Source organism: Schistocerca nitens, chromosome 4, assembly GCF_023898315.1.
Source record: "Schistocerca nitens isolate TAMUIC-IGC-003100 chromosome 4, iqSchNite1.1, whole genome shotgun sequence".
In the NCBI taxonomy this organism is placed as follows: Eukaryota; Metazoa; Arthropoda; class Insecta; order Orthoptera; family Acrididae; genus Schistocerca; species Schistocerca nitens.
This window is the reverse complement of record NC_064617.1, coordinates 647214717-647238838: the sequence shown is the minus strand read 5'-3', so window position 1 is coordinate 647238838 and position 24122 is coordinate 647214717. Positions and strand designations below refer to the sequence as shown.

General features: G+C 38.2%; 1 protein-coding gene across 4 annotated transcripts in view; it reads right to left on the bottom strand.

Moving 5' to 3' along the window:
- The window catches only part of LOC126251523 (glycerol-3-phosphate acyltransferase 1, mitochondrial), a 386686-nt gene that overhangs the window by 70637 nt on the left and 291927 nt on the right, over positions 1-24122 (bottom strand). For all 4 annotated transcript variants that reach the window (XM_049952007.1, XM_049952006.1, XM_049952008.1 and 1 more), the window contains 2 exons: positions 10253-10493; positions 4844-5028 (listed from right to left, as the gene is read on the bottom strand). In XM_049952007.1, the coding sequence (XP_049807964.1) occupies positions 4844-5028; positions 10253-10493 (426 nt within the window). The remainder of the gene's footprint in view (positions 1-4843; positions 5029-10252; positions 10494-24122) is intronic.

The following is a 24122-nucleotide window of genomic DNA, read 5'->3' as shown; positions in this document are numbered from 1 at the left end:
AGGATATTCACAAAGGGATGAAAAGAAGGGGCATAAAAGAAGATGAGAAATAATGGAGAAATCAAAGCATTTGGTGACAGATCTGCAGCAATCTGTGGTTGTTTGCTGATGATGCTGTGGTATAAGGGAAAGTGTCATCAATGAGTGACTGAAGGAGGATACAATATGACTCAAGACAATATTTCTAGATGGTGTGATAAATGGCAGATAGCTCTAAATGTAGAAAAATGTAAGCTAATGAGGAAAAACAAACCTGTAATGTTTGGATATAGTATTAGTAGTGTCCTGATTGACAGTTTGTTGTTTAAATATCTGGGTGCAGTGCTGCAAAGCAATATGAAATGAAATGAGCATGTGATGATTGTGATAGGGAAGGCAAATGGTCGACTTCAGTTTATTGCGAGAATTTTGGGAAAGTGTGGTTCATTTGTACTGGAGGCCACATAAAGGATGCTAGTAAGACCTATTCTTGAGTATTGCACGAGTGTTTGGGATCTGCATCAGGTCAGATTAGAGGATGACATTGAAACAATCCAGAGCAGGGCTGCTAGATTTGTTACCAGTAGGTTCAAACAACACATAAGTATTAGGGAGATGCTTTGAGCACTCAAATGGGAATCCCCGTGGAGAAGGGCATATTCTTTTCAAGCAACACTATTGATAAAATTTAGAGAACTGGCATTTGAAGCTGACTGTGGAATGATTCTACTGCCACTAGTGTAAATTTTGCGTAACGACCATGAAGATAAGATATGATAAATTAAGGCTCATATGGAGGCATACAGACAGTTGTTTTCCCTTTCTCTAACAGGGGTTGGAACAGAAACTAAATGACTAGCAGTGGCATAGGGTACCCTCTGCTACACACCAAATGATGGCCTGCAGAGCACACTATGTGATCAAAAGTATCGGGACGCCTGGCTGAAAATTATTTATAAGTTCGTGGCATCTGCCATCGGTAATGCTGGAATTCAACATGGTGTTGGCCCATCCTTAGCTTTGATGACAGCTTCCACTCTCACAGATACACATTCAATCAGGTGCTGGAAGGTTTCTTGGGGAATGGCAGCCATTCTTCACAGAGTGCTGCACTAAGGAGAGGTATAAATGTTGGTCGGTGAGGCCTGGCACGAAGTCGGCGTTCCAAAACATCCCAAAGGAGTTCCGTTGGATTCAGGTCAGGACTCTGTGCACGCCAGTCCATTACAGGGATGTTATTGTCATGAAAACACTCCGCCACAGGCCGTGCATTATGAACAGGTGCTCGATCGTGTTGAAAGATGCAATGGCCATCCCCGAATTGCTATTCAACAGCGGGAAGCAAGAAGATGCTTAAAACATCAATGTAGGCCTGTGATGTGATAGTGGCCCGCAAAATAACAAGGGGTGCAAGCCCCCTCCATGAAAAACATGACCACATCATAACACCACAGCCTCTGAATTTTTCTGTTGGCACTACACACGCTGGCAGATGATGTTCACTGGGTATTCGCCATACCCACACCCTGCCATCAGATCGCCACATTGTGTACCGCGATTCGTCACTCCATAAAACATTTTTCCACTGTTCAATTGTCCAATGTTTATGCTCCTTACACCAAGTGGGGCATCGTTTGTCATATACCGGTGTGATGTGTAGCTTATGAGCAGCCGCTCAACCATGCAATCCTGCCTAACTGTCACAGTACTTGCAGCGGATCCTGATGCAGTTTGAAATTCATGTGTGATGGTCTGGACAGACGTCTGCCTATTACACGTAGCAACCATCTTCAACTGTCGGCATTCTCTGTCAGTCAACAGATGAGGTTGGCCTGTACACTTTTGTGCTGTACATGTCCCTTCACATTTCCACTTCACTATCACATTGGAAACGGTGGACCTAGGGATGTTTAAGAGTGTGGAAATCTCATGTACAGACATATGACACCAGTGACACCTAATAACCTGACCATGTTCAAATTCTGGGAGTTCTGTGGAGTGCCCCATTCTGCTCTCTCGCGATGTCTAATGCCTACTGAGGTTGCTGATAATAGAGTACCAGGCAGTAGGTGGAAGCATAATGCACCTAATATGAAAAACATATCTTTTTGATCACATGGTGTATGTATCTAGATGTGGAGATTTAAGGTGTGGCAACAGCTGCAAGACTCTCATGACAAGAAGAACAGAATATCTAATGTCTTCGCAGTTTCCAAGCCTTTAACTGGATTCCCTGTCAAGAGGTAGGCAACCCACCTTTCCTTGTATCTTGCACGAAGAAAATAACCTTAACTGGAACTTCTGGGTATTTCCCAGCTTTTGGCCCTCTGTAGTATTAGTACTTCCTTGTTGCAATGATAGTTTGCAGCTTGGTCTTCAATGTGATCCAATTTCACAATCTGGATTCGTTCAAATTATTCTTTTTGCCAGCTCCTCTACAAAACATATTCTTCAGATGTGAGTTTGAAATTTGTTTCCTAACTGCACCAAATTAAGAAGTTTGTTTATTTTTGCTATGTTACCCCTTATAGGAGAAGGCTAAATTTGGCTCTTTTGTCAGAGAAAAACTGTGCTTGTCTTATTGTCCAAAATAATATAACTTTGACTACAATAATAGCCTCTATCTAAATCAAACATCAACAATCACAGACAGTTACACTGTTACCTCATATATAATAATTGATTTCCAAACACTAGTGATACTGTTGCTCAATTTTGAACTACGGAACGAGTACTACACCTGTGACCAAATTTTGGGAAGAGTGCACAGCAACAATCAGATAAGACATGTGTTTTGACAGGTTGTACCTAGAAAACGGTAGGAAGAAAAATGTACAAACGACTAGCATGCATCCCATCTGTCAGCAATGCCTCCAAAAAGCCAACAGAATCTTGGACCAACACAATGTCAAATGAGTAATCCCATTCCCCAGGCAAGAACTTGACACTACTATGTACAATAAAGGACGATTTAGGCCTTCAAAAACCGGAGGTCTACCACAACCTCTGCCAATGCAGCAGACCAATGAATCAGCTGTTGTCACTCATAGTAGAGACAGTAGCAATGCTACAGATTACAACAAAACAAAACCAAGATACTTAGGCAATATTTCTCCTTCTGGGATTGTGTGATCAAAGAGGCTATTGATATTAGTGTCCAAGATGGTCTAATTCAAAGACAGTGGTCTGTAACTGAGTTTTTTTATTAAACCCTGCTCTGAGTCGAGAAAAAGCAAAGTGTTCCGATACACCAGGTGGTCACAATGCGAAGGCTGCGGTTCACAGTGGGCATTGCTACTTCCCACTGCAGTGGCTGCATGGACAGCAAGAGCAGTAGTTGTGGAAGAGATAACAGCCAACATACACAAGACACCAAACTGAGCAGAACACCAGTCAGGAACCACTTGAAGATGGTAGCAATTCTGTTTACTGAAATATTGTAGAGAACAACTGAGAACACTGAATACTACAAGCTAGAAATATGACAGGAAAACACAGGTCACATATCAGATGTTAATAAACTCAAAACTGCAGTTCAGCAAGGAAAATCCTCCATTTTTCCAGAGTTAATTGGAGAGAACAACAGTGTAAGAGGAGATTATGTATATTGAATTTTTTGAATTATCTGTGGTCTCCCTTTTTGAAGAGCTGTCTCGCATTACACATCTCGCAAGTTGAGTGGCAAAAGCTATTTATTTCTTTAAGTTGTTTATATTCCATGATTAACTTGAATTATAACCTCAAGAAAAAAATGTAATTTGTGATAGTCGTACTTACTTTATCACTTTGTATATCAAAACACAATTTTGTGCCTTTTATGAAACAAAAGCACTGTATCTGGATTTCAGTATTCTTTCAAAACTTTACACTTATCTGGTTGTTGATCAAGATATACCTCGTGTAGCTTTAACAAAATTGAAACGTCGTATGGGACCCGCCACCTTCACCTTAGCCATCTGTAATCCTAATCAGTATTCCGAATCAAAAATGAGACAACCAGATGAGAATTTTAAAAAGGATGGAGTATGAAAGTTGTAAATAATACAGGAGACCTTAATAAAGAACAAGTAATTTTATAACAAAATGTGTTTTTCTTATCACGTTTCCCTCACTAATATTGTGCAGTGGGTTTTTAACTTTAATCATTAAAGTTACTGATTAATCACTTACTTCTGAACAATATTTTGTATTTGGTTTTATGTTGTCTTTTCTTCAAATGTAGGGGATGAGGAGCTCCCCTTCCCTTTTACTACTGAGCCCAAATTATACACACCTTATTTTTTATCTAGTGGACCTAAACTAGGGTGCTCAGAAAAGAAAAAAAATCAAACTTGAAAAATAAGAGTCACCCCGATCCCCCATCCTTTTGTTTCAAACCTGCTCTCCAATCTTCCCAGTTTTTCCTTAACTTACACCACCCATTCCTTATGTGCGCCTTTCCAGTTTTCTCTTCAATTTTTCTGATACTTCTTACACACAGTTTGCACCTATGCAGATTAAACTCAACTCATGCATCTCATTCTTCAACTGAATCACTAGTTTTGTCCAGATTTGAAGGCCTATGTTCTTCATGGTACCCAAGAAATGTTGAGACAGATAATAATGCACAGTTCTGATACTAATTTCTTAAGGATATGATTCCAATGTTGTAACTACACAATTAGCTATGTGGCTCCTCCTGTTCTGCTTGTACTGAAAACAGTCTAGCATCTACTTTGTTCACTTACACACATTTTATTTTACTCAATAAAATGGTCTTCAGACTTGATCAAAAATGTATGAATTGATGACATTCTATGTCTCGCTACTTCTAATATTATTTTACAAATGTATTAAAGGTAATGAAATCTATTAACATACTCACAGCATGATTAATGACATCAACGGAATGTCCTGAGAAACCTGTATCTCTTTCAGCAAGATGTAGGTCATCACGTAACCTGTCCAATTCTTGAACAAGCTGACAAACAGTAGCGCCAGTCCTAAATTTTCCCAGCAGCAGAAATGCTACTGCATTGGTAGACATGACTGCTGTGGAACAACTGGCATCTATAAAGTAAGAACAAATTTTAAAAAGTGTAGTTATTAAACAATAAATAAGATGGCAGTCCAGAACATTGTAAATCTATGAGCAAATAATTGCTTGCTTGTTAAAATTTGTTCAGTAGTTGGGCTTATATTGGGTAAAGAGCAATAAGTGCAAATATAACTAAACTCCAACTTAAAAAGCTAATGCTTGCTTCTCTTTAATTGTATCCCACTAATATAACTGGGGGGAATGGTTCTGTCTACATACAGCACCTAATCATGTCTTCCTATCAGAGAAATTTTAATGAAATCTGGAAGTTTAAAATAAGTCTACCTGTATGACTAGCTGCAACGGGATCAGTACTGTTGTTGGACTAGCAACTTGGAAAGACCAGACTAACATATATTTCCTGAAATAGGGCAGCAAGTTATTCGTTAGTTAGATGGATGACTGCCCAGATGATTGACTGATCTGGCCTTGTAACATTAGACAATGTGGCCTCATTGTTTTGGTAAAGCAGAACGAGTAACAACAAGGAGAAACTAAAGCTGTTTTATTTTGCAAAAATAGACAGCCCAAGTGCATCGTTTAACAATTATAAATCCTCCTTGGTAAAATATTCCAGAGATAAAATTGCCCCCTTTTAGATCTCTGGACAGAAACTACTTGGATGGGATGCTGTCACAGGAAAAAACAAATCTGGTGTACTACTGATCAGAGCGTGGAATGTTAGAGGCCTCAACCATGTTGGTAAGTTAGATAGAAACAGACAGATTACAATTAGATGTTGTGGGAATTAATGGAGTGCAGTGGCAGGATGAACAACATTTCTGGTTGGGCATGTACAGGGTTAAAGATGCAAAATTAAACATGTCTATGTCTATCAATGAACAAGTAAATAGGAATGTATAAGATCTACCAAAATTAGCCATATTGGCAGCTGAAAATAGAGAGGAGGAGGCACTGTCACAAATAATTATATGTGTCAGAAGTACATCTACTTTTAGGTTACATGCCTCATTCTGATAGCTAGCTTTAAAAGAGATCCAGTAAAATGAATGTCATAGACAATATAGTTTGCATAAGTTTGGCACGATGCATCAGACTGTTTACAGGACTAAAATGCTAAGTTAATGATGATCTAGAATGTCAAAAGAAAGTCGATGTCCGAGCACAATGAATCCTTACATTAAACATTGAGGACTATAAATTAGTAACCTATTTTTGTAATGGTAATATGGAGAAAGGAGTAGTTGTCATGTATCTTAAAAACAACATCCAGTCCAAATCTATTGAGACAAGTCATTTCTGCTTGGATCAAGAACTGGGAGCCTTTATTTGTGAAAACTGTACTGGAAAAGTCATTTACTATTATTACAGTATATAGATCTCCACACGCAGGTTTTCAAACATTTTCGAAGAAATTTGAGTAACTGATTCACCACTTAGCAAACAAAAGAAAGAAAATGTTAACTATTGTGAAGCCATCATGCAACTGTATTGTGAATTTGTACTGAGAATGTTATGCAACCAGCTGTCAAATGTGTGACATTTTTACCACAACATGTTTCGGTAATACATTACTTCATTATCAAATGCTATAAAACAAGGTAACCAATTGATAAATCACAATACTACACATACTGAGAACCATAAGGAAATACTTATATCAACCTGTAGCGTAACATACCTTAAAGCTTCTATGCCATTAGGCACTGTCAAAAGCAATATACAGTGGCAAAGATGTATTGTCAAATATAAAACTCTTCCCAGAACATTACATGTTGGCATGTTATTCTCTCAAGGCACAACTGTAAATGAAAGACAGCCGGTACAACTATAAACCTTCCTGCAACACATATGTCACAGTCCCCCAGATATTCTACGAAAAGTTTTATGTTTGACAATGCATGTTTGATGCTGGATTTTCTTTTAATGATGCCTAAAGACACAGAAGCTTTAAGGTATGTTATGCTACAAGATAATATAAATATTTCTATATGGTTGTCAGTATGTTTAGTATTACAATTTATGGATTAGTTTTCCAGCTTTATAGCACTTGATAGTTGGATAACACAAGGTCGAAACATGTTGAGATAAAAATATTACTCATTTGACAACTGGTGGCATAAGATTCTCAGTACCAGTTCATAACAAAGCTATACGATGGCTTCACAACAGATAATCTGGAACATACCAAGCCAGGCGCATGCTGTGTATATGTGTAAACAAGGCTGCTCAAGAGTGGAGCATCTACAAGATATGAAAATTATTACTTCCGACAAGGAAATATGTGAGGACATACCCAGTCACCATGGTCTTTGTTTAAAATTATGAAAATGAAGTACATGAGGTAAATGAGAAGAAACTTTAAATTAAGATTTAAAGAGCATAATAATAAAAATGAAGGTTCATCGGCAGTGACTAAGCACCTCAAGAATGAGCAACATTTGTTGGGTAACATCACAGACAGCATGAAGGTATTGCACTTTGAGAGTAAAGGACAGTTGTCAAATTTAGAAAAAAAGAGGATTTTTTTCTGTAAGAAAGGAATGCATCAGCATGTTAAATGATGAGACAGAAGTGCACATAGCATTTCTGGCTCCATTTAACTGATGCCCTCCTTGGGAAGCAACCACCAACTTATTCAGATAAGATATTTTTTTTCTGTAAGAAAGGAATGCATCAGCATGTTAAATGATAAGACAGAAGTGCACATAGCATTTCTGGCTCCATTTAACTGATGCCCTCCTTGGGAAGCAACCACCAACTTATTCGGAAAAGTGGCATTAGGTTTTATTTTTTTTTATTGGGTTTTAGAATTTACTAGGATAAAACATATAATGTTCACAGATTTTATGATAGATAGTAGCATCACTGAGGGCTGTGACGTAGTGTTGCTGGAATGTACTATCTTTAGCATGTGAAAGTGTCTGGCCTTAGTTTAAAATTATGCCTTAAGATTATAAAACACCAATATGAGATGTTCTAGGAAGAATTTTATGTTTGAAAATGCATGTTTGCTGCTGGATTTTATTTTTGACAGTGCGTAATGGCATGGAAGCTTTGAGGTAAGTTGCACTACAGGATGATACAAATATTTCTATACGATTGTCAGTACACATTGTACTGCAATTTACTGATTGGTTTTATTGTTTTATAACACTTGACAATGGGAAATGTAGTCTCTAAAGACAGTGCGGTAAAAATATCACACAGCTGACAACTGTAGCATTATGTTCTCAGTTCCAAAGCAAATGATAGTATTTGGCAATTTTAATATCAGTATTTTGAAAGATTTAAATGTATATAAAAGAAATTATTTGGAAATGTTATTCAATGCTTATCTAAGTTCCGTTGTTAATTTTCCCACAAGAAAAATACAGGCAAACAGTACACTAATAGACAACACTTTATCAATAGGCAAACACTTAATCAACGACAATGCCATCTCTGATCATGACACCTTTTAACAGCTGAATTTCCAAGAAAATAATATAGCATGGCAGCAATAAGACATCAACAACAGCCTTCAATTACAAAATGAAGACAAATATCATACCTACAAGGAACTGGAAATTATATGAAATGGTTGGGCAAATACAGAAATAGGACTGATTTCATATCTCAACGAATACTGTATCTTAAGGAAAGTATTTAAATAAAAAGCTGTATAATGTTTGAAATAGTAATAATAATTCTGATAATTAGATTAAAGTTGGAAGTTATCAGGGATTAAATACAGGGCGTAAAATGTTTTGTACAGAAACCAGACGTCAGTTACAAGAGATAAGAGGGATTTTGAATCCAATATAATAACTTCTTCATGCTGACTATGTAGCTTAGGCTTCACTTTACTTTTGCCTCACCCCCATACTACAATGTCATCAATGGTGTCAAACACATCAGATGATGGATCTTTTCTTTTGGCTACATTTTCAAACTCACCCATCATTTTGATGAACAAGGAAAGTACAATAGTTCACTACCTTTCATACACAATTATCCCTGAATGAAAGTATATGTACACCAAAATAAAAACATTTAATTAACATTCAAATCAGACAGAGAGAGAGAAGAGAACCATACTCCAGTAGGTATATAAGAACACAGGCATATTCGAATGCAATGTTGCACCAAAATTTCATAAGAATCAGTTAAGATCATTCGGAGATTAAAAATTTTGAACACATGTACAATTACATCTTTATTTATATATGTGAAAGTGTTCTTTTATACAAGATCGTAAACCTCCAAAGTTTTTCACCATTTGTTTTGAAACTCTGACAGAACATTGCATTCGAATAGGTGCTTGTTTTTATAGCCTATGTGACCCCCTGAGTTCAAGGACATCTTGTACGGTTCTGCTTTGAACATCAAGCATGAACCAGCTGCACCATGCATCACTGATGCATTGAGCTGCAGTTCTGTCTCAAACGTCAAGCATGAATCAACTGTACGCCAGCTGCGCCACTTGCTGTCAGCATACTGAATCATAGTTTTGCAATGACAGAACCACCACCGACTGCTGACGTGCCTCCAAGTGCACTGATTAATAGGGTCAAGCTACGCCACTATCATTGTGGCACTAAAGCCCAGTCTTGTGGTTTGTACAGCTCGAGCATGTGTGTGCGCTAGCTAACATCATCACCGATGAAACCAAGTACAGTTATGTTGTCGCTGTGTTAAACAAAAACATGGCTGTGGAAGTACAGTGGATTATGGCTTTACTACCAAGCACCGACTGGTACTCTATCATCAAGACTGCCTTAAGCAAGTGAAATTAGATAGCAGGATGATGAGCACTGCCTATCGTTATTATCTTAGTGTAAAACACCTAGTTCTAAATCACAGTATAGGCATCAATGAAACCTGGGAGGCTTCACAACATTAATTCTGCCCAAAAATGTAACAGGTTAAAACTGTGTGCAGAACAGGGACAAGGGCAGTGCTGTCACTAATGTTACAGAGACGGACAAAATATTTCTGTCTTTTCGAGGATCATCAAAACTAGTCTATGCATTTCTGGATGACGAGGCTTCACTAGAATGTAATTTCTATGTTCGTATAACAATCACATCCGAGTTTTTATGAATTTCAAATGCTGAAAGAAATTTGTGGTCATATTACTAGACACAAGATATTTACTAAAGCTGAAATATTTCATTTGCAAGCTATTTACTGAACACCTCTTTCACAAGCTAAAATGCAACTACAAAAATTATGCTTCAACTATGAACTTACCGAATAGGATATGCCTAGCAATACTTTCTACCAGCAACCTATGTTCTTCATCAACAAAGTCCGTACCATAAAGTGAAGTACTTGATGGAGCCGAATGGAAATTTTTGTTGCATTCTATGGTCAAGTTGTTTGCATTACCATCACTTGGACTCAGGTAATGATTATATGTGTTATCTCCAATGTTGTCAGAAAAGAATTTTGTTTTCTGCTTGTTAAGTGATTGGAATGACTGCACAAGTTCCTGCAAGAGCACATGTTATAAATACTCCAACAAATATTAAGTGTTCATTATTAATTAGTGAAAAATATCTCCAGTGTACTGGAAATGGAAATGTCGTGTGGCTAGGGTCTCCCGTCGGGTAGACCGTTCGCCTGGTGCAGGTCTTTCGATTTGACGCCACTTCGGCGACCTGCGCGTCGATGGGGATGAAATGATGATGATTAGGACAACACAACACCCAGTCCCTGAGCGGAGAAAATCTCCGACCCAGCCGGGAATCGAACCCGGGCCCTTAGGACTGACAGTCTGTCACGCTGACCACTCAGCTACCGGGGCGGACTCCAGTGTACTAGACAAACTGTGTAAATGAAATAACAATGAATTAGTACATATTTCTAGTTACAATATATTTTGAAATATAACTTCATCCAAACCTTGCTAACAGCCAAAAATTGTACCAAAGCAGGTATAAAACAACAGGTCCATGTACATAAAAATTTTTGATGTTGACATTACAGGAACATGGTTACTGGGATAAAGATCGAACAAAAATAAGAAAATCATGAGAAAAGAAAACTGTGCTGAACATGGAAACCAAACATGCTTTAAGTCTTTACATGAGTCAATTTGACAAGTTTCACTACATTCTAAAGTTGATTTATATATGTGTAACTTACGCATAACACTAAATATTTAGAAAGACACTGAATTTCAACCAACAGTTCACCTGAAAGGATGGCCATTGCCAAACGGTGGGAAAGAATACAGTTGAAAACCCACTGTGACAAGTCACTGTGGAGTACATCATCCTCAACTTCAATGGCCACTTTGCAACCCATTTCAAGTGGATCTCCATATCAATACCAGTTCCTTTGAATTATGCAGAGGACAATTTTCTTTATAATACATCATTCAATCCCACAATGCTCCCAACTATATTTCGCTAGCCTTTGTCCCACACCCACGATTACTGCTGCCCTCATTCCCCTCGCTCCACCTCATCAATCTATACTCACTCTCCCTCCTCTACAGTCTCTCTCTTCTTCTGTCCTGTCTCCCCCATCCAATCCACCACTTCTCCACTTCAAAATGCACTATCTTCAACCCCCCATGGCTGCATCAAAACAAGATCATCAGTATTATATTCCTATCCCATTCCCTTACTGCCTCTACTCCCCCATCCACAGCCACTCTTTTCTCTGTCTCTCTATGCCTTCCTCCCCTACCTGCTTTCTTTACCCCCTCTACTGTTTCACCCAAGTAAATCCCAGCCAAAAAGCACCACTAGGACAATGTAGCAGAGAGAGAGAGAGAGAGAGAACACTGTACTAGTTAACTCTGCAAAATTACATACAGCCTTTGGTTATCTTTACTCTTTCTGTTATTTACATTAATTTGAACCAATGTGACATATGTGCAGAGCTTTTCAACTGTATATTAAATTTTCTACAGAGATGTCAGCAGTTCTGCCTTAGGTCAGCCCTGAATACTGTTCATTTTCCCCACTTCATCACTATGTGAGAAAACTGTTCCCATACTGGCATCCAAGTACCACTACTTACATGACTATTTAAAAACAGGATACTGCAAGCAAACAAGTATTTCTGTAGGCCTACCACTATCAAAAGTATGGAGATGACTTGTTTTCTCACACTGTTATAGCTGGTAAGACACTTCGTATCCTACACCAAAGCAAAATAAAAATTACAGTCAATGGAGCAGTGTCATTGAATTTAGCCAAACAACTTTAAAAAATTAAGCAATCTCCTTTCTCAAGTAAAACATAATGGCTGCCATTTTCTGGGAAGGAAAGGGTGTTGCTTTCATTGATTTCAACAATTACAGCTGACATATTCTGCAAAATTTTCACTAATCTGATATGTGGCATCCAAAGTCAACAGCCTGGGAAATTATTACCTCAGACAGACCAGTCAATGAGGTCTTATATATTTCAGTACTGTTACACATGCTTCAACATGAAATACATTTTTATCATGCTGTACAGTCCTAGTTTTATAATTCAGGAACATTTTGATAAAGTTACTGTCTCTAAGCTGGATTATTTATTTCATTTCTTTAGTTGCTAAAATTTCTGTACTAAGAGATTGGTTTCCAGAAATTAAATTCTCAAACAATATTCATAGCTCACATTCATACTCTCAGCCTTTAATTCTCATTGTTTTCATCACATTTGTGGCTGCATTCAATTCATTTGCAGTTTTCCATTAAGTTTAAGTTTTCTTTTATTGAGGGATTTAATCCCCACAAAGAAAGACAAATGCACTGTCACAGAGTACACAAGTAACAACATTTTCAATGTTTTCCAACACTTTTGTGATTATTATTATTATTATTATTTTCTTTTTTTTCTAGTTAAATATGGCTTTTCAAAATACCCTACACAAGCTACAATAGTTACTGTAGCTATCAAAGATGTGTATCACAGAGGAAGAAGAGGAATTGAAATGACAAGTTAGATTTAAAGTGTTGAGAATGACTGTGTAAAATCAAACCACAATATTAAAACTGACGCTTCTCTATTGTTATGGTGTTAATGTAGTTAGAGAGAAAAGCACAATGTGATGGCTGTTATCATCAAAAAGGTTCTATGTGGGAACATTGGTGCAACATTAGATGGTAACCAGGCACATCAGTGGTGTTCACAATATTCTATGGGGCTATGTTCAAAGGCCAACTGAAAACAATATATCAACAAATATGAACTTTAAAGTACTGCCAACAGATACATAACAATGTAGAAAATACTAGCCTTGCTTTTGGAATTGTTATTTCTTTCTTCATGGACAGAAATAAAGCTGCTGGGGAAGGGAAGAAAGGAGTGACCTAAAAGTGCTTTCCCTTCTTCCCAAGGTCTGCCCCCTATCCTCCTCAAAGAACGAACTAACAGCCAAAAACTAGGACAGTTTTCTGTATTTTTATATGTGATTTTTGGCAGTAAAGCAAGCTTTGAATCCTGGTTAATGCAGACTCGAGCCTGGACACATAACCAAAAAATGCAGATAATCCAAAATAAACATGTCTTTCCAGAATGAGATTTTCACTCTGCAGCGGAGTGTGCGCTGATATGAAACTTCCTGGCAGATTAAAACTGCAGATTAAAGCTGTGAGTACCGGGCGTGAGTCGTGCTTCGGTAGCTCAGTTGGTAGAGCACTTGCCCGCGAAAGGCAAAGGTCCCGAGTTCGAGTCTCGGTCGGGCACACAGTTTTAATCTGCCAGGAAGTTTCATATCAGTGCACACTCCGCTGCAGAGTGAAAATCTCATTCTGGAAACATCCCCCAGGCTGTGCCTAAGTCATGTCTCCGCAATATCCTTTCTTTCAGGAGTGCTAGTTCTGCAAGGTTCGCAGGAGAGCTTCTGTAAAGTTTGGAAGGTAGGAGACGAGGTACTGGCAGAAGTAAAGCTGTGAGTACCGGGCGTGAGTCGTGCTTCGGTAGCTCAGTTGGTAGAGCACTTGCCCGCGAAAGGCAAAGGTCCCGAGTTCGAGTCTCGGTCGGGCACACAGTTTTAATCTGCCAGGAAGTTTCTTAAACATGTCTTTATCGGAAACTGCTATTTTACTGTATTCACAAAACATGTTACATGTCACATCTGACAGCACGCAACATTACTAATGTGATACTCACTGGAAACTGGCAGATTTATCACGAAAAACATGAGCTGCATCTTTGTTAGCACCAAGTTTCTTGCCCTGAACAGCTATTTGTTGAATCTTGCAGCTATGTTTAAATCGAGTCACCCATCCTGAGGAACTGTCAAGTTTGCTTTCAATCATCCATGGAACTTCCCCAGTTTTCACCATTAATGTGAGGCATGATGGCAGAACTCCTTCTGCCTTCCGCCCTCTTCTGCTGTTTCATCTACTTTCACGTAAGTTAAAATTTTCAGGCACTTCCGCTTTGACTGTCTGGCTTGGATTAGCTTTGGCTGTATCAAAATTTAACAGTTTTTCTTCACCCTTTTTTTTTTTCTTTTTGTCAGAATGATACCTTTGCTCTATCTGTCATTTTTCTACCCCATACAAACCATTTACCAATTCAGCAACAATGAAAAATATCAGTTAATAGTCACTGTCAGTGATACGTTACAGAAGCTATTTTTGAGATTTGTCAGCAGTCAGAAAAGTATGATCAACACTGCATTCCTTCATTTCAACACAAAGCAAGAATTCTGAAGGGAAATGTCCCAGGAGAAAACCTAAATTGTCTTCTTTTAATCTCAGCTTTAAGGGAGTGGCAATTATTATTCTTCAGATTTTACAGATATGGCTAGGCAAACTTATACAATAAATCAGCCATGGACACATTAAAAGGACACAGTTTCTGCCATTACCTGAAGATGAAATGGGAAACAAGGAAAAATATTTCAAGAACGTTCAACTACAGGATTGGGGCCTGCATTATCTTCAGGCAGTAAAACATTCATCAAAATGTTCCAATGTGCATCACATGTATACTGCATATTTTAGTATTACAAAAATATACAGATGAATTCTACCAAATACAGCACTACAGCTTCTGAAGTACTGAAATTGAGACTGTGTTGTGCAATGTGCTTTTGTCGCCAATCATACATCATGTCACAACACCTCACCTGCCAATGACAACAAATATACAGAGCATAGGACATGTGATGACGACAGCCAATAACAACATCACTGTTAAGTAGTGTGAACACACAAGTATGAAAAGGTAATGGTTTAAATTAATATACATACAGTATAGTTACAAGAAAAGCTAAGCTTTCACATGTAATATTGGTTGGAGGGAGGGAGGGAGAGAGAGAGAGAGAGAGACAACCGAGCGTGAAGCTAGGCAGGATCCTAAGAAGACAGCTTATATTGCACCAGCTGAATATTTCTGACAAGCACGACTACAAATTTCATGGGTTACCTGGTTGATATTGTTGAGCACTTCAACTTTTCCATAGAAAATAACTACACTTTTTGCCAAATGGCTGATCCTCATAGTGTAAAGTTCTGAATGAAAGTCAAATGCTGCGTGATTTGAAGAAAAATCATTCTCACATGAAACATAATTCATTTGTGTAAAAGGAAATTTACTCTGAAAGTAATGCTACTCAAACCACCACTTTTAATATTTTTCTGCAACCTGTTAGAAATGTATGAACAGTTGTGACAGCACGCTCGTTGAAAACAGTTTGTTGGAATGAAGCATTGCATAGTCTCCGTCCTAAAGCATTTGACACATTTTGCTGTTGGCTAACACGTGTGTGCACTGAGTCATAATTGGTGCCTCTTTTTTTTCCAACTAAAGTTTTGTTTTGGTGTTATTATCTTATTTCTGTTTTATTGCTGCAGTATTATTCTGCAATAAAGGTCCAAAATGAAATTTTTGTTAGAATACAAATACCAGTCAAAATTACAAAAAATTAACTGATAACCAAAACAATACAAAATTACCCTGATTTTCCCAGATTTCTCACAGTTTATACACCCTATCTAGATAATAACAAAATGTATACTGGAGAACACAATATGACCGCAACACTGGACGACAACCATCTTTTGTCTGCATGGCTGTAATGGACCATACAGTTTTATTCATTGTGCTGTCTCAATGATGGACACTGCAGTGGTTGTAGACCTGCCTGTGTAACACACACACACACACACACACACACACCATGTACAGTTCTACAACTCTTCATCAATTATGTAACAGAATGTACCTAATGTACATGCATTCCAGTAACATTTATGCTTTATGGTGATGTAATATGCACAAAAGTTAGAATATTTTAGTCATAAAAGAATATTTCAGGCCAACAAATAGGATTACTGAATCCACTTTTGTCCAACACTTTAACAATTATTGTCTTCATATGCTGTCAGAGGTGTTTTTTTATGAACTCACTGTCTGAATTGCAATTGGACTGTTAGATGTTAAGAGGCACATATCATTACTGAAAGTCATGCTCAGTTCTCATCATTCAACATGTGCTGCCTTTTAAGTAAATATTTCTCTACACATTCACTACCTTTGTGCTTCATGACTTTTTTTTATTCAGGTCCCATGAAAAACAGAAAATGTCTGCCAGATCAAAAGCCTCTCTCAATGTCCAGCAAATCCACATTCACTCATTAACACAATGTGGTCTGTAGATCTTGTTTCAAAGGAGAGCCCTTTGTTCGCCAGGTGCAAGTCTTTCGATTTGACACCACCTCGGCGACTTGCACATTAATGGGAATGAAATGATGATGATTAGGACGACACAACACCCAGTCCCTGAGCATAGAAAATCGCCGACCCAGCCAGGAATCGAACCCGGGCCCTTAGGATTGACATTCTGTCGTGCTGACCACTCAGCTACCAGGGGTGGACAAAGAGCCCTCATACATTTGTAATGACTCAATAAGTAATTAACAGAAAGGCATAGTAGCCAGAAGTAGCATCTGCAGAATACACTAATAACTAGGTGTAATTAATGTTAGTCTGTTTATTTCATTACAAAGGGTGTAATTTGTGCTCTGAATGTACAAATGGTATTTGATGGACTGTATCTTACTGAACATTATGATGCAGATTTTTTTGTTTCACTATTGGGAGTGACACAAAGTGGATGCTTGTGTCTTCAGACCCTCGTTTATTAATCTGTGACAGAAATTGATAATGTTACAGAATATTCCCTGTATTATCAATGTCTTCGCACCTGAGTGAAGGCAGATGAATATACGAGGGTTGAATGAAAAGTAATGCTTCCACCTTCATTAATTGGGTTTGGATGGGAATATTTTAATAAATCAAACGCAGAAATAATCCTTAGAATGTGATCTTTAATTACCAATATTCGTTTTTCCACATAATCACCAGCCAATTGGATACATTTCTGCCAACAATGAACAAGTTTTCTGAATCTGTCACGGAACAAGTTGAAACACTGTTTCTGCAACCAAAGCCTCACAGTTCTCTCAACATCTTCATCAGAAGCATAATGATGTCCCCCGCATATCGTCTTTCATTATCGGGAACAGATGGAAGTCAGATGGTGCTAAATCTGGACTGTATGGAGGATGCTGTACGGTGGTGAGATTCTGTCTCTGAAGTTCTGCTGTGGTGGCACATGAAGTGTGTGGTTTGCCAAGCAAAGCAATAATGTGACACACACGTTCTTTTGAAATGCCAATTGTGCTTGCAATTTGTCTCCGAGTGACACGACAATCGTCCTGAATCAATATATCAACATTTTGCTTATGAAACGTGGTGGTTGCTGTCACAGGACGTCCAACTCTTTGTCACGCAGGTCAGATGTTCCCGCCTCAACATTTTTAAACTTACTTGCCCAACGGCCCAAAGTACTAACATCAACACAATCACCATGAACTGCTTTCATTCTCTGATGAATCTCCTTTGGGAAGACACCTCCTACTGTCAAGAATTCGATGAACGCACATTGCTTAAATCGCATTGACCGACCATCTGCGCAGGGTTCCATACTTTACACTGTAACAACACAACCATTCAGTGCTAAGGCTTCCTGCCAACTGGAGCTGTAGAGAAGAGGCTACAGAACAAGCCAGTAGCTGGTATATCAAACTATTAAAAGGATTTGAATGCTTTTCTGTTTCATGTTGAGTATATGAATTCAAGACAGTGTAGCCTGGAGTTCTTCTGGGGATTAGGTAATTGCTATGTTTTTGTTGGCAGCTGGCACCATGGACAAGATACTGACTGTACTGTTAAGAGTCTCGTTGCAGTTTATTGTCGTAAATGTATGAAAGTATGCAATGAAACATGTATTATTATGAGTCTGTACTCAGAAACGGTTTTGCCTTGCTGAATTTACAAAACTTTGATGAGATTCAACACTTTTGTCTTGCTAAATTTTCAGGTCTTGGATGAGGTCTCATACTGTGCATTATTGTAGTTGTACTGATAAGAAATAAAATGATCCCAGTGATGAAAAATAATTAAAAATACATTTGGAGCTGGAATATTTTGTTTTGTCCAACAATACCTTGTGGAAAACATCAAGACTAGAAGTCCATTTATTTTTAGTATATGGCAAAAACACAATGATTCAAATATAACATGCAATGGAAAATCCAGGCTGGAATAATGGCAATATTATGAAAAGGATAGATTATTACTCATCACATAGAGAAGATGCTGAGTTGTAGATAGGCACAACAGAAAGACTGTTATACATTTGAACTTAGAAAACAGACACACAATTGTGGAAAGGATAGATTACTAATCACTATAAAGGTGATATAATGAGTTGCAGACAGGCACATTAAACTTTTGGCAAAGGCTTCATCATAAAACACACACAAGCAGCAATTATCCTTTCCATAATTGCTGAGATTTCGAACTGGACTCTCCACTGCTTGAAAACACACACAAGCACAACTCATGCACGCATGACCACTGTCTGTGGCTACTTAGGTCTGTCTACTCACAGCTGTACACACTGCTGTGCGCTCTCCGGCCTCAATAGCAAGAGACAGTGGTCATGTATGCGCAAGTTGTGATAGTGTGAAGGTGCGACTGTTCTCTACTTTAGAAAAAGACCTTTTGGCCAAAAGCTCAAATGTACAACAATCTTTTTCTTGTGCCTTTCCATGACTCATCGTCTCCTCTATACAGTGAGTAGCAATGTATCAGTTTCATAATATTGTCAAGATTAAAATATACTAATAATTAGTCAAGAAAAGATAAGTAATATTCCGTCCTATAGTATCTCTAGTAGCGAAATACACTAACTTCGAAGAATTATTCCTTGTCTTGACGCTTTACTGATGCGAGTTAGAAGAATTCAATCAACAAAGATTCTCTCATTTCCATTTTCTACGTGATTGTTTAAGTTATAAAGTGAAACCAACTATAATGTGGCAAAAGGAACTTTCATCAAAATATAGGGTCTTTGATTAAGAGTGATACTTTCTAAATTTGTGTGTGGTGAAGTCTCAGCAGGATTTCACTCTACACAATCAGACGCCGCCAAGAAGATAATGTAAAGAGTGAAAAGAGGACAATATCACAGCAGTAGTGGCCAGTATTAAGGAAGAGTGAAATGTGTCAGTTTCAAGACGATCTCAACGATTGCAACTATTTGAAAAGTCAACTTGGCGAAACCTGCGAAAGGTTTTGGATCTGCAACCATACAAAACCGTACTGACTGAAGAGTTAAGGCCACTAATGTTGGACAGAGTGATTAACAATTGGGACTATTGCATGCATGTCAGTGTGTTCACGGCTGTGGTGGACATTTGAATAATATTTTCTTCAGAACATAATTGCAATGTCTAAGTTTTTTTTTTTTTTTTTAAATAATAATTTACTTTGATATGGTGGTTGAATTTTTTTCCAAATTTTCAAAAGTATCACTCTTAATGAAAGTACCTTTATATCTGGGTACACTGTAAATTATGTCACATTAACCCTAGAAATGTACACTCTTTTTTTTTTTGGTTACTGTGCATGCGGCAACAAACATTCACAGCCTGTAGCCACCAATGTACATTCCGCATTGAGTGAGACCTAGTAGAGGACAGAAATATTTCTGAAGGGTCACCCTGGTGTACACACTATGTAACATTTCTGTCACTATTTGTGTTCATTTATGTAAAAATGGCACATAAGAATGACATTTTACTAACGGAAGATTACGAAAGGATGCATTGTTAGAAGAACTCAACCATGAAAGTTACATATGTAACTTACGTGAAAAATGTGAGTCTGAAGCTAATACTCCTGCAGCAGGTATGGACAATGGCGAAACTGATCAGTCGGCTGATCTTCAAACAACGATGAAAAAAATACAATCATCCCTGGTAAGAATGGTCACTGTTGGACACAACTGTCCCTAACAGAACAGGCCTGCCAGCTGCTGATAACACTGTCATCCATATTCAGAGAGAACACCTCAAAATATTCGTGTAATATGTGCATTTCATTAAATGAATAGCATCTTCACTAATTAAACTGCAAATACAGTCTTTCGATCTGGATCACTTCCAACTTTCTTCATTGAAAAGTTTTCATGACAGGTTTTACTTAGTCTCGAATTTTGGATGCTTTAATACTAATAGTGAATGAAAAATACACAAGGCAGGTTAAATAAAATGAGCACATGAAAGTCCAATTTCATTATAAAATATTCTATTTTCAGGCAATTTCCCCAGCAAATAACTGAGGGTCACTGTGACCCTGGTGTACACTTCGTGTGACAATTTTAGAGATGCTCATCTGAAACTTCATCTTGTCACTTTTGGTGAGTCAATACTTAACATCAGCTAACTATCCGGCTGCTGTAATCAAACATGTTTTTGGTGCTCTCAACATTTGCCATCAACTGTTCTCATAGTGTGATCACAAAATGTGCAACAGTACAAAACATATGCATTGGAATCAACCAACTTTCCTGCAGCACAGGATACTTGTAAATGTTGATCTGTCTTTTTCAGCTTCAACACCCACAGAAGTCAATGATATTTGGTGGAAAATAATTTCTTTCCTGGCCTGTTTGTCCATTCCATGGAACATCATTAACAGACATGTTGTTGTTGTTGTGGTCTTCAGTCCTGAGACTGGTTTGATGCAGCTCTCCACGCTACTCTATCCTGTGCAAGCTTCTTCATCTCCCAGTACCTACTGCAACCTACATCCTTCTGAATCTGCTTAGTGTATTGATCTCTTGGTCTCCCTCTACGATTTTTACCCTCCACGCTGCCCTCCAATGCTAAATTTGTGATCCCTTGATGCCTCAAAACACGCCCTACCAACCGATCCCTTCTTCTAGTCAAGTTGTGCCACAAACTTCTCTTCTCCCCAATCCTATTCAATACCTCCTCATTAGTTACATGATCTACCCACCTTATCTTCAGCATTCTTCTGTAGCACCACATTTCGAAAGCTTCTATTCTCTTCTTGTCCAAACTGGTTATCGTCCATGTTTCACTTCCATACATGGCTACACTCCATACAAATACTTTCAGAAACGACTTCCTGACACTTAAATCTATACTCGATGTTAACAAATTTCTCTTCATCAGAAACGATTTCCTTGTCATTGCCAGTCTACATTTTATATCCTCTCTACTTCGACCATCATCAGTTATATTACTCCCTAAATACCAAAACTCCTTTACTACTTTAAGTGTCTCATTTCCCAATCTAATCCCCTCAGCATCACCCGATTTAATTTGACTACATTCCATTATCCTCGTTTTCCTTTTTTTGATGTTCATCTTATATCCTCCTTTCAAGACACTGTCCATTCCGTTCAACTGCTCTTCCAAGTCCTTTGCTGTCTCTGACAGAATTACAATGTCATCGGCGAACCTCAAAGTTTTTACTTCTTCTCCATGAATTTTAGTACCTACTCCGAATTTTTCTTTTGTTTCCTTTACTGCTTGCTCAATATACAGATTGAATAATATCGGGGAGAGACTACAACCCTGTCTCACTCCTTTCCCAACCACTGCTTCCCTTTCATGCCCCTCGACTCTTATAACTGCCATCTGGTTACTGTACGAATTGTAAATAGCCTTTTGCTCCCTGTATTTTACCCCTGCCACCTTCAGAATTTGAAAGAGAGTATTCCAGTTAACGTTGTCAAAAGCTTTCTCTAAGTCTACAAATGCTAGAAACGTACGTTTGCCTTTTCTTAATCTTTCTTCTAAGATAAGTCGTAAGGTTAGTACTGCCTCACGTGTTCCAACATTTCTACGGAATCCAAACTGATCTTCCCCGAGGTCCGCTTCTACCAGTTTTTCCATTTGTCTGTAAAGAATTCGCGTTAGTATTTTGCAGCTGTGACTTATTAAACTGATAGTTCGGTAATTTTCACATCTGTCAACACCTGCTTTCTTTGGTATTGGAATTATTATATTCTTCTTGAAGTCTGTGGGTATTTCGCCTGTCTCATACATCTTGCTCACCAGATGGTAGAGTTTTGTCATGACTGGCTCTCCCAAGGCCATCAGTAGTTCTAATGGAATGTTGTCTACTCCCGGGGCCTTGTTTCGACTCAGGTCTTTCAGTGCTCTGTCAAACTCTTCACGCAGTATCTTATCTCCAATTTCATCTTCATCTACATCCTCTTCCATTTCCATAATACTGTCCTCAAGTACATCGCCCTTGTATAAATCCTCTATATACTCCTTCCACCTTTCTGCCTTCCCTTCTTTGCTTAGAACTGGGTTGCCATCTGAGCTCTTGATATTCATACAAGTGGTTCTCTTCTCTCCAAAGGTCTCTTTAATTTTCCTGTAGGCAGTATCTATCTTACTCCTAGTGAGACAAGCCTCTACATCCTTACATTTGTCCTCTAGCCATCCCTGCTTAGCCATTTTGCACTTTCTGTCGATCTCATTTTTGAGACGTTTGTATTCCCTTTTGCCTGCTTCATTTACTGCATTTTTATATTTTCTCCTTTCATCAATTAAATTCAATATTTCTTCTGTTACCCAAGGATTTCTATTAGCCCTCGTCTTTTTACCTACTTGATCCTCTGCTGCCTTCACTACTTCATCCCTCAGAGCTACCCATTCTTCTTCTACTGTATTTCTTTCCCCCATTCCTGTCAATTGTTCCCTTATGCTCTCCCTGAAACTCTCTACAACCTCTGGTTCTTTCAGTTTATCAAGGTCCCATCTCCTTAAATTCCCACCTTTTTGCAGTTTCTTCAGTTTCAATCTGCAGTTCATAACCAATAGATTGTGGTCAGAATCCACATCTGCCCCTGGAAATGTCTTACAATTTAAAACCTGGTTCCTAAATCTCTGTCTTACCATTATATAATCTATCTGATACCTATTAGTATCTCCAGGATTCTTCCAGGTATACAACCTTCTTTTATTAATCGTGAACCAAGTGTTAGCTATGATTAAGTTATGCTCTGTGCAAAATTCTACAAGGCGGCTTCCTCTTTCATTTCTTCCCCCCAATCCATATTCACCTACTATGTTTCCTTCTCTCCCTTTTCCTACTGATGAATTCCAGTCACCCATGACTATTAAATTTTCGTCTCCCTTCACTACCTGAATAATTTCTTTTATCTCGTCATACATTTCATCAATTTCTTCATCATCTGCAGAGCTAGTTGGCATATAAACTTGTACTACTGTAGTAGGCATGGGCTTTGTGTCTATCTTGGCCACAATAATGCATTCACTATGCTGTTTGTAGTAGCTAACCCGCAATCCTATTTTTTTATTCATTATTAAACCTACTCCTGCATTACCCCTATTTGATTTTGTATTTATAACCCTGTAATCACCTGACCAAAAGTCTTGTTCCTCCTGCCACCGAACTTCACTAATTCCCACTATATCTAACTTTAACCTATCCATTTCCCTTTTTAAATTTTCTAACCTACCTGCCCGATTAAGGGATCTGACATTCCACACTCCGATCCGTAGAATGCCAGTTTTCTTTCTCCTGATAACGACGTCCTCTTGAGTAGTCCCCGCCCGGAGATCCGAATGGGGGACTATTTTACCTCCGGAATATTTTACCCAAGAGGACGCCATCATCATTTAATCATACAGTAAAGCTGCATGTCCTCGGGAAAAATTACGGCTGTAGTTTCCCCTTGCTTTCAGCCGTTCGCAGTACCAGCACAGCAAGGCCGTTTTGGTTAATGTTACAAGACCAGATCAGTC